Source organism: Lactuca virosa, chromosome 3 (assembly GCF_052849685.1).
Source record: "Lactuca virosa cultivar CGN04683 chromosome 3, Lactuca_virosa_CGN04683_v6, whole genome shotgun sequence".
Taxonomy (NCBI): Eukaryota; Viridiplantae; Streptophyta; class Magnoliopsida; order Asterales; family Asteraceae; genus Lactuca; species Lactuca virosa.
In genome coordinates, this window is record NC_136428.1 from 416,674,057 (window position 1) to 416,688,308 (window position 14,252).

Genomic DNA, 14,252 nt, shown 5'->3' on the forward strand with positions numbered 1-14,252 from the left:
GAAGAATCAAATTAGGCAGAAAGATAAAAGTTTCTCAAATCTGAAAAGATGGGAGGGTACTTTAGTATCATGTTTGTGATCATCTTAATGATTTAGAAATCATATCACAATTAGTCCTCTAAAGGTCATCTTAGTGCATTCTTATGACTAAGAAGAGGAGTCATGAATTGTTGAAATGGTTAGATCAGGAAGATGAGTCATACTTCGTTCCAAAACAATTCTTAGAGTCATACTCCAAGATTGTAACTTGAGTGACATATCTTAAAGAAAGGTTTAAAACACTTGTCAAATGTAAGAGTAAAAGTGTCCTACTCTTGTACATTTGAAATTGGTAAGTTGTGATGTTTTGGATAAAACAAAGACCAACTAAGGCCAATTGTGTGAAGTGTTTGTCTTGATAAAGAATCCGCACTATCTCTTGAATATTTGGCAAGATAGTCTTATATGTCAAGATGATAGTGGGAGTCTTAAAGATCCTAGAAAGAATTTCAAGAACTAATCAAGAATAAAACCTGAGGTTCTTCACTAGCACACGACTTGAGGTTTACAACCTATCGTGTTGACATATTCTGTGCCCATTCCAGTTAAAGTTGGCTTTGCATAGGAGTTCTGAAAGTTCTCAATTGGTTGCATAACAACTTGGAAGCAATGGCAGGCCCTGTACTGCCAGGTGGCAAGAAGTTAATATTGCATAAGTTTAGTCCATATGAGTTTGGATTTGTCATTATCCTTGTCTTGTGACTATGGTTTTGACGATTCACATGGATAAGAACACATACACCATAAAATCTAAGGGTCATAAGGTTTCTCTCCGATTCATGAAAATGATGGTGAGGAAACATTTCCACCAAGTAGATTTGAAGCAGATGGCAAAAGGTCTAAACAATTGAGACTATGATTACGACATCCCTTTTCATAGTTCTGAAATTGTTTAGACACACATGCATGCTATCTAAGGAAAGGTGTATGATTTTGATAAAGTTTTATCAAAGCATCTCGTATCAGAAATCTAAACTTTGGTAAGAAAGTCAATAAAGTATTGATTTCTAGAAGTCCAGCTGATTTCTGAGAACATGTCAAAGCTAGTGGGAGCATAAGTGTTATGCTAATAATCATCATGTTAGTGGGAGCATGATAATTGTTGTTAGTGTTGCAAGTTAGCAATGTTAATTATTGAAAACAAAAGTTTCAATTCGTGAGGCTGCAGGGATTGAAAAGGTTGTTTTGCTATAATTAAGGGAGAGGATATACTTCATTTCAGTTCTAAAGGCTTAGATTGAGACCTTAATCATCTTTAGTCAAGAATATATATATGAATTTCATGTTGGATTGGTTCAACTGAAGGAAATTCTATATATTGCGTTCTCAAAATTCGATTATGATTACGACATCCCTCTTCATAGTCAAATTTTGAAAACATGGCAAATAAAAATACTGTAGCAAAAGACTGGTCTAGAATCATGTCTTTATGTGAGACATCATGAATCGTGTACCATTTGCTTTGGGTACAGGATCGATTGCATGTGCTATAATATTTGTCATTTCTAAATTTTTCCAAATGCCCAGAGGCATTAAGAAGGGAAAAGGTCTAGAATTGGATATGACTAAAATGATTAAGCAATTGTCGAGGACAATCTGAGGTTTACCAAAGATTGGTTGCTCAGGGACAGTTGGAAGTATAGTGCTAATTTTGGAAGGACCATATTGACATATTCTGAAAAGAGGCATCTCTTATTCAGAAGTGATAGTCAAAATGAGAATATGGAGTTGTCTCCATAGGTGGAAGTTATCTGTGTAAGATTAGAAAACTTAATGCAAGAAGCATGTCCAAAGCAATGTACTTTGAATATGAGACTTAGTTTCCATGGAGTTGATCTCCATTGGAATACCTTATAATGACTGTTGACAAGTCTTTGTGACTTTGTACATATTCATTACAGGAGGGTCAGTGCATATAAGTTTAAAATCTAAACAGATTTCGATAAATGATAGGAATTTGAAATTCTCACATTTTTCGATAAGGATTTGGGAGTGTGAAATTAGAATCATTGAAATTATGTTCAATTGGTTTATTTCACAAAGTAAGGATCATAGACAAACATAGAGTGCATACTTGGTGTATAGAAAAGCTATTGTTTAAGAAAAACATAGTGTACATGCTTGGAGCATGGGACAACTAGTGTTTTTAATTCAAGTATAAAGTTGATAAAACCGAAACAATGAATAATGAGTAATCAGTATGGTGATAAATAAAAGTGTTTATTTATATTCATAGGGTTTGATACCATATTTGATTCATTTATTCTTGTGTTTCACTTTGCATGTTTTGACTTCCAGAATAACCAAGTCGCTCTTCCTGAATGATTAAGTTATTCAAACCATCCACAGTCGGTCATATGTTGGAAGTAGATATCAATCAAGACTGTCATGGATTCAACCCGCGCTCATAAGTTCTGAGTATTGGATTCAACCCGCGCTCATTTGAATCACTTCATGGATTTTATCATGAGTGATCATGAGACGATAATATCTTATACTCTTCAAACCTAGAGATATGAGTTGTTAATATGAGTTGGTTATACATTGATTGCACGAAAACGCATTTGGTAACTCGATGTTATAAAACGTGCCTTTGTGTATGATTCAACAAGTAGTAGAACAAGCCATATGAGTCGAAGTTTATCCATTCCTTTTACCTTCGGGATAAAAGCGATATATGTGGGCCCCTCGATGATTTAGTGATGAGACATGTGAGTGCTTGGCCAAGCCAGGACTGATTTGATTTGTTCAATCAGTCAGTCATCATGAATCGGAAATCGGGAAACAACTAATGGACAGAGAGAATGATTTATAATCCATGTCTCAGTCCATATGATATCTAGAATGGAGGAATATATGATCGCTTATCTAATGGACAAGTCATTGACAAGGTCAGAGTTCGACAGCGGCTTTAAGAGCTACGATTGCCAGTTAGGTTTTGAAGTCATACTCAATAATAGTTTTAGACTTATCCAAGTGGGAGACTGTTGGATTAATGTCTAAGTCCATAACTATATATGGTATGTATTTGACCCGACCCGGCATGGTCCATTTGGGTTGCAGTTCACCGGCACAATTTATATGGATAGTCTTTTGAGAATAGTATATTTATGATTTATATTAATATATTAAAAGTTCTAATATATTAATATGGAATCATATTATTTAATTAGTATTGATCAAGAATTAATTTAGAATTAATTAAGCGATCAAAAAGAACTAATTAAATATGGACTCTTATATATATGGAATGGGCCAAGTTCATTTAGGTTGGGCTAAGCTTTCATGGATGGTCCATGGAGCTTTTAACCCACGGATCCTATGTAAATGAAAGGTCATGGGTATTAGGGTTTACATGGATGTAACCCTAATCCTCCATAATATATAAAGGGGTCCTTGGCTCACAAAATTGGCACAAGTGTGTGAAAATAAGAGTGGGCCGATTTTAGTGTGCATACATATTCTCTCAAGTTCTTCCAAGGTGTTTTGGTGATTTGTGATTCCATTTGAGGCTTCCAAACTATTAGGGCTAAGCTCTTAAAGCTTGAAGACATCAAGCTACATCAAAAGGTATGTCATCTAACTAGAACTTTGTAGTATAGGTGCTTCATAATATGCTAGTTAGGATGAAACCTTGGAATAGTTAATATTTTCATGTATAATAGAGAAAACATAGATCCAAGGTTTTTAGGGTTGCATGTACACCATAGGAGTGTTAGAATGCTCAAAACCCAACATGATGCTCGGCCTTGACTTTCCTGCAAGTCAAGCACCACTCCACATACCAAGCCACATATCGCTTCATGCAGAGCCACCAATAATTAGGACGAAGATCCCTATACATCTTCGTCGCCCCGAGATGAATGGAGAACCCAGATTTGTGTGTCTCGTCCATCAAAACATGTCGTACACCGCCCCAATACGGAACCCAAACCCACTGATATAGAGTCAAAACCCCACGAAAATCATAATCGAAGTAAGCCACTTGACCCACAATACGCTCACTCTTCCGATGCTCTTCCTTCGTAGCCTCTACCTGAGCCTCACGAATCCGCTCCAATAGCGGAGTGATCACGGTCATCCTCAAACATATGTATCTGATCGGAGTCGGGACCCCCTTGAGGATGAGAGCATCATCCACCACATTGGCCATCCCCGATTGATAAATGTGAAGCCCAAAACGAAATGACAAGTGCAGAATTAAAATAACAATCATGAATCCATCACCATAAAGTTGCAAGTAATCTGTAAAGCTTTTTGTATGTTATTGATTCAGAAATAGAACATACAGAGAAACTTTTTGAGGAAAATATTGCCTAACAAGCTAAGCTATAGGCTATATATATGGGATAAAAATAAAACATGTGCTGAATAACAAAACCCACTACAAAGAATAAAAAGCCTTCAATAAACAACACGAAATGCCAAATCGGTTTCTACATCTCTAATACTCAAGAAAGCCAAACCCGCTACAGAAACCCATTTCAGAATTAAGAGACCAAATCACTTCTTATCATGAAGAACTCCGCCTCCAAGTCACTATGATCTTCAAATATTCTAATGATATAAGGCACCAAAAACTATCATGTAATAAATCAAATTCAAGATTCATAACTTCACTTGAACGAGAAATCTTTAAAAGTTACAGTCAATCAAAGCACCACATTCATTAGTAGAACCTTTGGGTTCCCCGTCCAAAAGTTCATCAATACCTAAAAATGATATACCCATTTTCATATCTCTTACCACAAGTTTCAGCAAAAATCTCTAATTTGATAAATCACAATCCAATCTGACTAGTTCCCCGTGGGGAGCACCGATGATGTTCGTGAAAAAGAATGATGGGACACACATGATGTGTATTGATTATCGGGAGCTGAACAAGCTGACAGTGAAGAACCATTACCCACTTCCAAGGATCGATGACTTATTTGATGAGCTTCAAGGTGCATCTTGGTTTTCCAAGATTGATCTTCGGTCGGGGTATCATGAGATGAGGATCAGGGATGAGGATATTCAGAATACGGCCTTCAGAACTCATTATGGTCATTTCAAGTTCGCGGTGATGCCATTCGGGTTCACCAATGCTCCAACAGCGTTCATGGATCTCATGAACCGGGTGTGCAGACCGATGTTGGATTGGTACGTGATTGTTTTTATTGATGACATCCTGGTCTCCTCTAAGACCAAGGAGGAGCACAAGTAGGATTTGAGGGAGGTTTTGGAGACCCTGATGAGGGAGAGGCTTTATGCCAAATTCTCTGAATGCAAGTTTTGGTTGCGTGAGGTGAAGTTTTTGGGGCACATCATCAATCAAGAGTGTATCTTGGTGGATCCGGCCAATATTGAGGAGGTGATGCGATGGGAGGTTCTGAGGAATGCATCCGAGATCTGAAGTTTCTTGGGCCTTGTGGGGTACTATCAGAGATTTATTCAGGATTTCTCCAAGATTGCCGTGCCTTTGAATCGTTTGACCAAGAAGAATGTGACCTTTCGGTGGGGTCCAGATCAACATCTTGATGGGTTTTGAGCATTCTAACACTCCTATGGTGTACATGCAACCCTAGAAACCTTGGATCTATGTTTTACTAAGATACATGCAAATTTGATTTTTCCAAGTTTCTTATCCTAACTAGCATGGCATGGGGGGCCTTGTAATATAAAGCTAGAAGAATAACATACCTTTCTTGTTGCTTGGATCCCTTAAGAACTTTGTGAGCCTAGCACCCCAAATGTGATGCCTCAAATGTTTCACACAACACCACAACTCTTGGAATAACTTGGGAGAAGCACACTATCACTCAAAATCGGCTAGCCCTCCTTGTTCTTATCTATGTGCCGATTTTGCTAGCCTATGGGGTCTTTATATAGCGTGTCACCAGTAGGGTTACACCATGTAAACCCTAATTGACATAGCTTTTCATTTCCTCCATGATGAATGGGTTTTAACCTCCATGGAGCACCCAATGGGCTTTAGCCCAATCCAATAAACCATGGATCACTAGCCCACTATCTAAGAATGGATGATTTACACAATCAATCCCCATATATTTAATTAGTCTCTTTTTGATCACAAAATTAATTCCAAATTAATTTTTGATCAATACTAATTAATTAATATGATTTCATATTAAAATATTATAACTTATATTATATTAACAAATCATAAGTGTCCTTCTTCTCATTTTGTCTATCCAATTATCATGATGCCATGCAACCCAAATGGACCATGCCAACCGGGTCAAGTACATACCAGAAATAGTTATGGACTTAGACACCTTATCCAACAGTCTCCCACTTGGATAAGTCTCATAACTATAACTGCAAGTATGACCTCAGGAACCAATCAACAATCGTAGCTGATATGTGCATATTTAGCTATATATTTAGTATTGATTTTTATTATTTATTGGCTAATTATTTGCAATTTATGGACAAAAGGTGCTTAATTGTGTTGAAATTGTATTTTCAGTCCAAAAGATATGCTCGGAAGCAAAAGGACGTAGGAGATGCATTCGGAAGCTCGGGAATTGAAGAAAGAAGAAAAAGAGCCAAAATCCTGAAGTACTCGGCGAGTAGGGACGTCTACTCGACGAGTAGGCACGAATGTTCGCGAAGCAATATGCAAAGTCCTTGCCGTATACAGATTCTACGAAGGGACTCGACGAGTCGGTTTGCTACTCGACGAGTGGCCTCTGTTTTCTGAAAACTATAAATAGAGGTGAATTCCGAGTCCAAAACTCTCTCTGGCTTTTGGGGAAGATTACTTGGCGACTACAGAGACGGTTGGAGACCTGAGAAACATGAGAAGAACCCTAATCCTTATTTCTAAAAAGATTAAGGCAACATAAGTTTACTTTTCCACTTTATCTTTGAATAGAACCATATTTGGATTGATTGAATTCGTTTTTAGGTTTTTATCTGTTGTAATTATGAACTAATTTCGTGAGTTTCTGTTTAGGGTAGATACGTTTGCTCCTATGGATTAATTTATGTTTGGATTGATTGTTATTTGGTGATTTTTTGTTAAATTAATCTAGTTAAAGACCCTTATGCATTAACCACAATTATTTTCTGTTAATTGCTAAGTAATTAAGCTGCATGAACATCTCTTAATTTTAACTCATGTGATTTATGTGAACACATTGTTATGTGCCTAGGAATAGCGAATGTGAAACTAGGATTAATTAGAAAATTGGTAAATTAATGTGTGAGCTTGTGTGATAAACCGTCAACAAGAGGTTAAGTGAATTATTAATTTAATTAACCATTACAAGTCTTACTTAAGCTGAATTAATTAAACTAGGAAATTCATTAGTTTAGTCACTTGATCACTGCTTAAATTAATTCGTTTCCTAAGGATTGGTAATAGCGGATGTGAATCTAATCACTTTAGTCGGTAACCAATAACAATTAATCCATTGCATTGCCATAAAATTAACCATAGGAGTAAATGAATCGAACCTAAACAGAAACCCTTTTGATTATTGAATTTAGTTGATTTTTACTTGCTTTTAGCTGTTAGTTAAGTGTTAGTTAAGTTTTAGTTAAGTTTCTAGTCTTGCAAAACTAGAGAAAACCCTTCCATTTTACTAATTGTTTTAGATAATTCTAGTAGTTAGATTAATTTCCGTTCCATGAGTTCGATACCCTGCTTGCTAATTTATACCACCAATTGACAGGTCCACTGCCTTTTATGTATCAAATTCATAATTAAAAGTAAGATAAAACCAGTGCATTTTATACACATCAAGTTTTTGACACCGTTGCCGAGGAACGTTTCAAAAATTAATCCTAATTTCTAGTATTATACAACCTTTGTGTGAGATCTATCTTGCACAAAGTTACTGCTTTAGTAATTTAATTATTAGGATAAGTTTTAAGTTTTTCTGTTTTTATAGTTTTTGTTTAATTTTTGTTATGTTTTAGCCTTGAACTCGCCGAGTGCAAACGAAGCTACTCGACGAGTCCATCGTTGAATACATAGTTTCGTTTTTAGTTTATTTTTGTTCTTTTTACGCGTTTTTTTCTGTTTTGATTGCATTCGTTTATGACCAGAAGAGGAGTTACACCTTTGATTCCACTACTTGAAGACCCGGAAGCAACTTTGAGGAAAAACAAAGGTAAAACCGTAGGAGAAACCGCAACATCGAAGAATTCGCCGTTAAAGAATCTCAAATCTGTTTTTAGTAAGAAAAAGGACAAGAAAGTGGGAGAATCCAGCATCTTTTCAGAAGTAGACAAAGACCCGAAGAAGGACGATATCGTGTATGAATCCGAAAAGGAAGAAAGCAAATTTGGAGAAGGAAGCGACATAGAGGGCGAACTAGCTAACAACATGGCTAACATCGATGAAGTTCCCATGGGTGAATGGAAGAAAAGGATGCGTGACGACACCGGCCCGGGACTCGTGCAACCCGCGATTCCCGCAACTGCCACCTTTTAACTTAAAGGCCACATACTTGCTCAACTTAAGGAGATTCCATTCTACGGGAAGGATCATGAAGACGCATACAAGCATCTTAACGAGGTCAATGACATAGCCGACTACTTCAATGTCCCTAATGTGGCTCGTGACACTGTCTTGCTTCGTATGCTACCTGTCACATTCAAGGGAGCCGCGAAAGATTGGCTGAAATCACTCCCTCCCGGATCCATCACTACTTGGACTAATATGAAAGAAGAATTTATAGACCAATTTTGCCCTCCCTAAAAAATAGCCAAGTTGAAGAAGGCCATAGCAAACTTTGAGCAACAAGCTGGAGATTCACTATATGAGGCGTGGGAAAGATACAAAGGCTTACTAAGGAATTGCCCACATCATGATCTAAATAGCCAACAAGAAGTCTCCATTTTGTATGATGGAGTAAATGTGACAACTAGGCAACTCCTTGATTTGCAAGGACCACTCACAAAGAAAGCACCCCCGCTGATAAAGGCCCTAATTGAAGAATTCTCTAAGCACTCTAGAGAATATCACAACCCAAGGAATGACTTAACTCGTGGGGCGGTGAATTCTATTACCGATGACATGGCGGCAATGATGGCAAAATTGGAAAGTATGGACTGAAGAATGACTAAGATGGACCAATCTATCCATGCCATTAGAGTGGGATGTGAAAATTGGAGAGGGCCCCACCTTACTAAAGATTGTGACCTTGATGAAAACGGGAACCGGAAAGTGCAAGTGTGCTATTCAAGTGGTGATAGCTATGATGACAATTGGCGAAAACCCAAGAAAGAATGGCTACCATATGAAGAGTATAAAAAGACAAGGGAGGAAAACTTTAAGCAAAAAGATAGAGGCTTTTATCAAAAGGAGGAACCGGTGTATGGAAAAAAATCAGATTTGGAAGATATGCTTACAAGATTCGTAGTCGCGTCCGAGAAAAGACATAGTGATACCGATGCTGCAATCAAAGATCAACAAAATTTGTTGAGAGAACACCAAATTATGATGAAAGATCAACAAGATCTGCTTAGAAATTAGCAAGCATCCATTCTCAACATAGAGAAGCAGCTGGGCCAACTTGCACAACAAGTGAACGAGAGACGACTGGGTGGACTTCCTAGTAATACCGAAAGTAATCCAAAAGGTGCAGATATAAATATCGTGACGACTAGGAGTGGGAAGATTATAACTCCTCTGGCCCTTATTCAACAAGAAGATCCTAACCTGGTGCAAGAGGAAGATGCAGAAAATGAAGAATCACAAATTTCCGATGCGACTCGCCGAGTCGCCCTTACAGACTCGACGAGTCCCCCACCTGAACAGAACAGAAACCCTCTTGTGAAGCCATATCAGCCTCCACTGCCATATCCAGCCCGAGCTAGACAAGAAAAGAATGAAGTTGACTACCAGAAGTTTCTGGAATACATAAAGGCTCTAACGAAAAATTTCTCAAGGAGCTTCTAACGAATAGAAAAAAGATGGAAGAAGTGAAGAAAGTGGTCCTAAATGAGAACTGTTCAGCTGCCATGTTGAATAAGCTACCTAAGAAGAAGGGTGATGCAGGAAGCTTAACCTTGCCTTGTCAATTCGGGAACTTAGCTACCATTCATGCATTGGCAGATACGGGGGCAAGTATAAATCTCATGTCGTACTCATTCTTCAAGAAGTTAGATCTTCCGGAGCCAAGGCCCATTCGGATGGCAATTCACCTAGCAAATAAAACGGACACATTCCCAAGGGGAATATGCGAAGATCTATTGGTAAAGGTTGATAAGTTCATTTTCCACACGGACTTCATAGTATTAGACATGGAATCAGACCCTCAAGTCCTAATCATACTTGGAAGACCTTTGCTAAACACCGCAAGTGCCATAGTTGACATGCGAGATTCTAAACTTACTCTTCGGGTGGGAGACAAATCAGTCACTTTTGGGGTTGATCAAGCTATGAAGCATTCAAGGAATAGCAATGACACAATATTTTCGGTTGATATGTTGGAAGAGTTAATGGAGAAATGGAATGAAGATCAGCCAAACAAGTCCACCGTCATCCGTGAAGAATAATTTGATGCTAAAAGAGACCTGCTGGAAATAGAGACATTGCCCGAGGAAGCTGAATATAATGATCTGATCAGAAGTACAGAATACCCGACTCGCCGAGTAGTCTCGATCGACTCGACGAGTCCATTCGAAGAAGCTCGATCTGTCGTGAATTTTACCCAGGACTCGACGAGTCCCCTCACTGGACTCGACATGTTCAGCATTAAGAACACACAAGTTGAGCTTCAAGCACTAGCAGATCACTTGGAGTACGCATTTCTTGAAGATGGCCAGCAAAAACCTGTAATTATAGCCGCTGATTTGGCCAAACATGAGAAAGAAAGTCTTGTGGGTGTACTAAGGAAGAGGCAAGGTGCTATAGCATGGAAAATAACCGACATAAAAGGAATTAGCCCAGCTTATTGTTCTCACAAGATTAACTTAGAAGATGGAGCTAAAGCTGTAGTACAATGCCAACGAAGACTTAACCCGAACATGCAAGAAGTTGTGAAAAAGGAGGTGGTTAAACTACTATATGTCGGAATCATTTACTCAATCTCCGATAGCTCATGGGTGAGTCCGGTGCAAGTGGTACCAAAGAAAGGAGGAATGACGGTGGTGGCCAATGAAAATAACGAGTTAATTCCAACAAGAATATGAACCGGGTGGCATGTTTGCATTGACTACAGAAAATTAAATGATGCCACATCTAAGGATCACTTTCCATTGCCATTCATAGATCAAATGCTCGAAAGGCTCTCCGGTCATCTATATTATTGTTTTCTCGATGGCTTTTCGGGATATTTTCAAATTCCAATCGACCCACAAGACCAAGAGAAAACCCCATTTCTATTACTTGTTTTATTTAGATAATATTAGCATTTATTTTAATTGTTTACCGGTCCCTGTATTCGACACCCTACTTGCTTGAACTATATTATTAATCGATAGGTGCACTGCCTTTCGTGTGTATATTTTGTGTCTAAGTTAGTAGGATTAAAACTAGTTCATTCCACACACATCAAGTTTTTGGCGCCGTTGGCGGGGATTAAAACTGCTAATCGATAGGTACACTGCCTTTCGTGTGTTTGTTTCTGTGTATAAGTTAGTAGGATTAAAACTATTTCGTTTTACACACATCAAGTAATGAACCAAAGGTACTTAATTAGCTTAAATATTTCATTTTCAGCAATGATGACATGCTCGGAAGGAAAAGGAAGCGGAATTGGCGATTGGAAGTTTGGATCTTGGATTTTGAAGAAAGAAGGATGTTGTTGGACAGCTTGAACCCTCGTCAGTGTCTTGGCCATATCTCATGAACCGTAACTCCGATTGATAAGATTCAAAATGTTCTAAAAACTAGACACAATTTCGGACAACTTTCGTGTTTTGAGAAAGTGCTGATTCCAAACGGACTCGACGAGTTGGGCCTCAACTCGACGAGTCACGTCGAACTTTCGCGATTCTGGACGCTGACTTGCCGTGCACGGTTTTTAAGTGACGGACTCGCCGAGTCGGTCACTAGACTCGACGAGTCACCTCCGTTTTGTGAAAATCTATATCAAGGGCATTCCTGCCCGATACCCTAGCATATAGATTAACCCTTGGAGGCCAGTTGTCGACTGAAGGTGTCGCTGGAGCGTGGGAAGCTAAGGAATCAACCCTGCATTCAATTTTAAGGAGAATCAAGGCAAAATCAAGTTTACTCTTTACCTAATCTCTTGGTTGAACTATTTTTTTACCAATTGATTTCGTTTTTGAGCTTGTTTCTGCTGTAATCATGAGCTAAAACTCATAACTTCTGTTTAGGATAGATGACTTTATGAATATGGTTTGATTTTATGATTAGATTAATTTAATTTGGTAGTTTTGTTTTATTAAGATTATTAAAGAACCTTATGCATTAACCATAACTATTTTCTGTTAATTATCAAGTAATTAAGTTGCATGAACATCTCTTAATTGCTTACCTCATGTGATTTATGTGAAAACATAGTTATGTGCCTAGGATTAGCGAATGTGAAATAAGGATTAACTAGAAAGTGGGTAAATTAATGTGCGAGCTTGTGTGACAAACCATCAACAAGAGGTTAATTGAATTAGTAATTTGATTAACTAATTACAAGTCTTATTTAACCTGAATCAATAAACTAGGAAACTCATTGGTTTAATCAACTGATAACGGCTTGAATTAATTTGTTTTCTAAGGATTAGTAATAGCGAACGTGAACCTAATCACACTAATCAGTAGCTAATCCCAATTAATCCATTGCACTTGTTATAAAACCAACCATAGGAATAAATGATTCAAACCTAAACAGAAGTCTCCTTAATTATTAAATTTAGTTGATTTTTATTTGCTTAGCTCTTAGTTACTTAGTTTATGTTTTAGTTAATTGTTTAAGTTTCTAGTCTTGCAAAACTAGAGAAAATCCCCTTTCTATTACTTGTTTTATTTAGATAATATTACCGTTCCCTGTGTTCGATACCCTACTTGCTTGAACTATATTATTAATCGATAGGTACACTGCCTTTCGTGTGTATGTTTTGTGTCTAAGTTAGTAGGATTAAAACTAGTGCATTCCACACACATCAAGTTTTTGGCGCCGTTGCTGGGGACATTCGTGCTGCAAGGACTTTGCGTATTGTTTCGTAGAATCCGTATGCGGCAAGGACTTTGCGTATTGCGTCGCGAACATTCGCGCCTACTCGTCGAGTAGACGTCCCTACTCGCCCAGTACTTCAGGATTTTGGCACTTTTTCTTCTTTCTTCAATTCTCGAGCTTCCGAATGCATCTCCTGCGTCCTTTTTCTTCCGAGCATATCTTTTGGACTGAAAATACAATTTAAACACAATTAAGCACCTTTTGTCCATAAATTGCAAATAATTAGCCAATAAATAATAAAAATCTATACTAAATATATAGCTGAATATGCACATATCCCCGGCAACGACGCCAAAAACTTGATGTGTATAAAAATGCACTAGTTTTATACTACTTTTAATTATGAATTTGATACACAAAAGGCAGTGCACCTGTCAATTGGTGTTATAAATTAGCAAGCAGGGTATCGAACTCAGGGAACGGAAATTAATCTAACTACTAGAATTATCTAAAACAATTAGTAAAATGGAAGGGTTATCTCTAGTTTGGAAAGACTAGAAACTTAACTGAAACTTAACTAACACTTAACTAACAACTAAAAGCAAGTAAAAATCAAATAAATTCAATAATCAAAAGGGTTTCTGTTTAGGTTCGATTCATTTACTCTAATGGTTAATTTTATGGCAATGCAATGGATTAACTGCTTTTGGTTACCACCTAAAGTGATTAGATTCACATCCGCTATTACCAATCCTTAGGAAACGAATTAATTTAAGCAGTGATCAAGTGACTAATCTAATGAATTTCCTAGTTTAATTAATTCGGGTTAAGTAAGACTTGTAATGGTTAATTAAATTAATAATTCACTTAACCTCTTGTTGATGGTTTATCACACAAGCTCACACATTAATTTACCTATTTTATAATTAATCGTAGTTTCACATTCTCTATTCCTAGGCACATAACAATGTGTTCACATAAATCACATGAGTTAAGCAATTAAGAGATGTTCATCCAGCTTAATTACTTAGCAATTAACAGAAAATAGTTGTGGTTAATGCATAAGGGTCTTTAACAATCTTAATTTAACAAAAATTCACCAAATAAAAATCAATA

At 37.4% G+C, this 14,252-nt stretch overlaps 1 protein-coding gene and 1 non-coding gene across 2 annotated transcripts; one reads left to right on the forward strand and one right to left on the reverse strand.

Moving 5' to 3' along the window:
- Positions 1-8,761: 8,761 nt before the first annotated feature.
- On the reverse strand, positions 8,762-8,868 carry LOC145168039 (small nucleolar RNA R71). Its single transcript, XR_013741634.1, has one exon. It is a non-coding gene; the product is annotated as a small nucleolar RNA R71 (small nucleolar RNA).
- Positions 8,869-9,969: 1,101 nt separating this feature from the next.
- LOC145165043 (uncharacterized) lies at positions 9,970-10,554 on the forward strand. The gene has a single exon (XM_079083681.1). It carries the CDS (start codon positions 9,970-9,972, stop codon positions 10,552-10,554), a length of 585 nt encoding a protein of 194 aa, XP_078939807.1.
- The last annotated feature ends 3,698 nt before the right edge of the window (positions 10,555-14,252 follow it).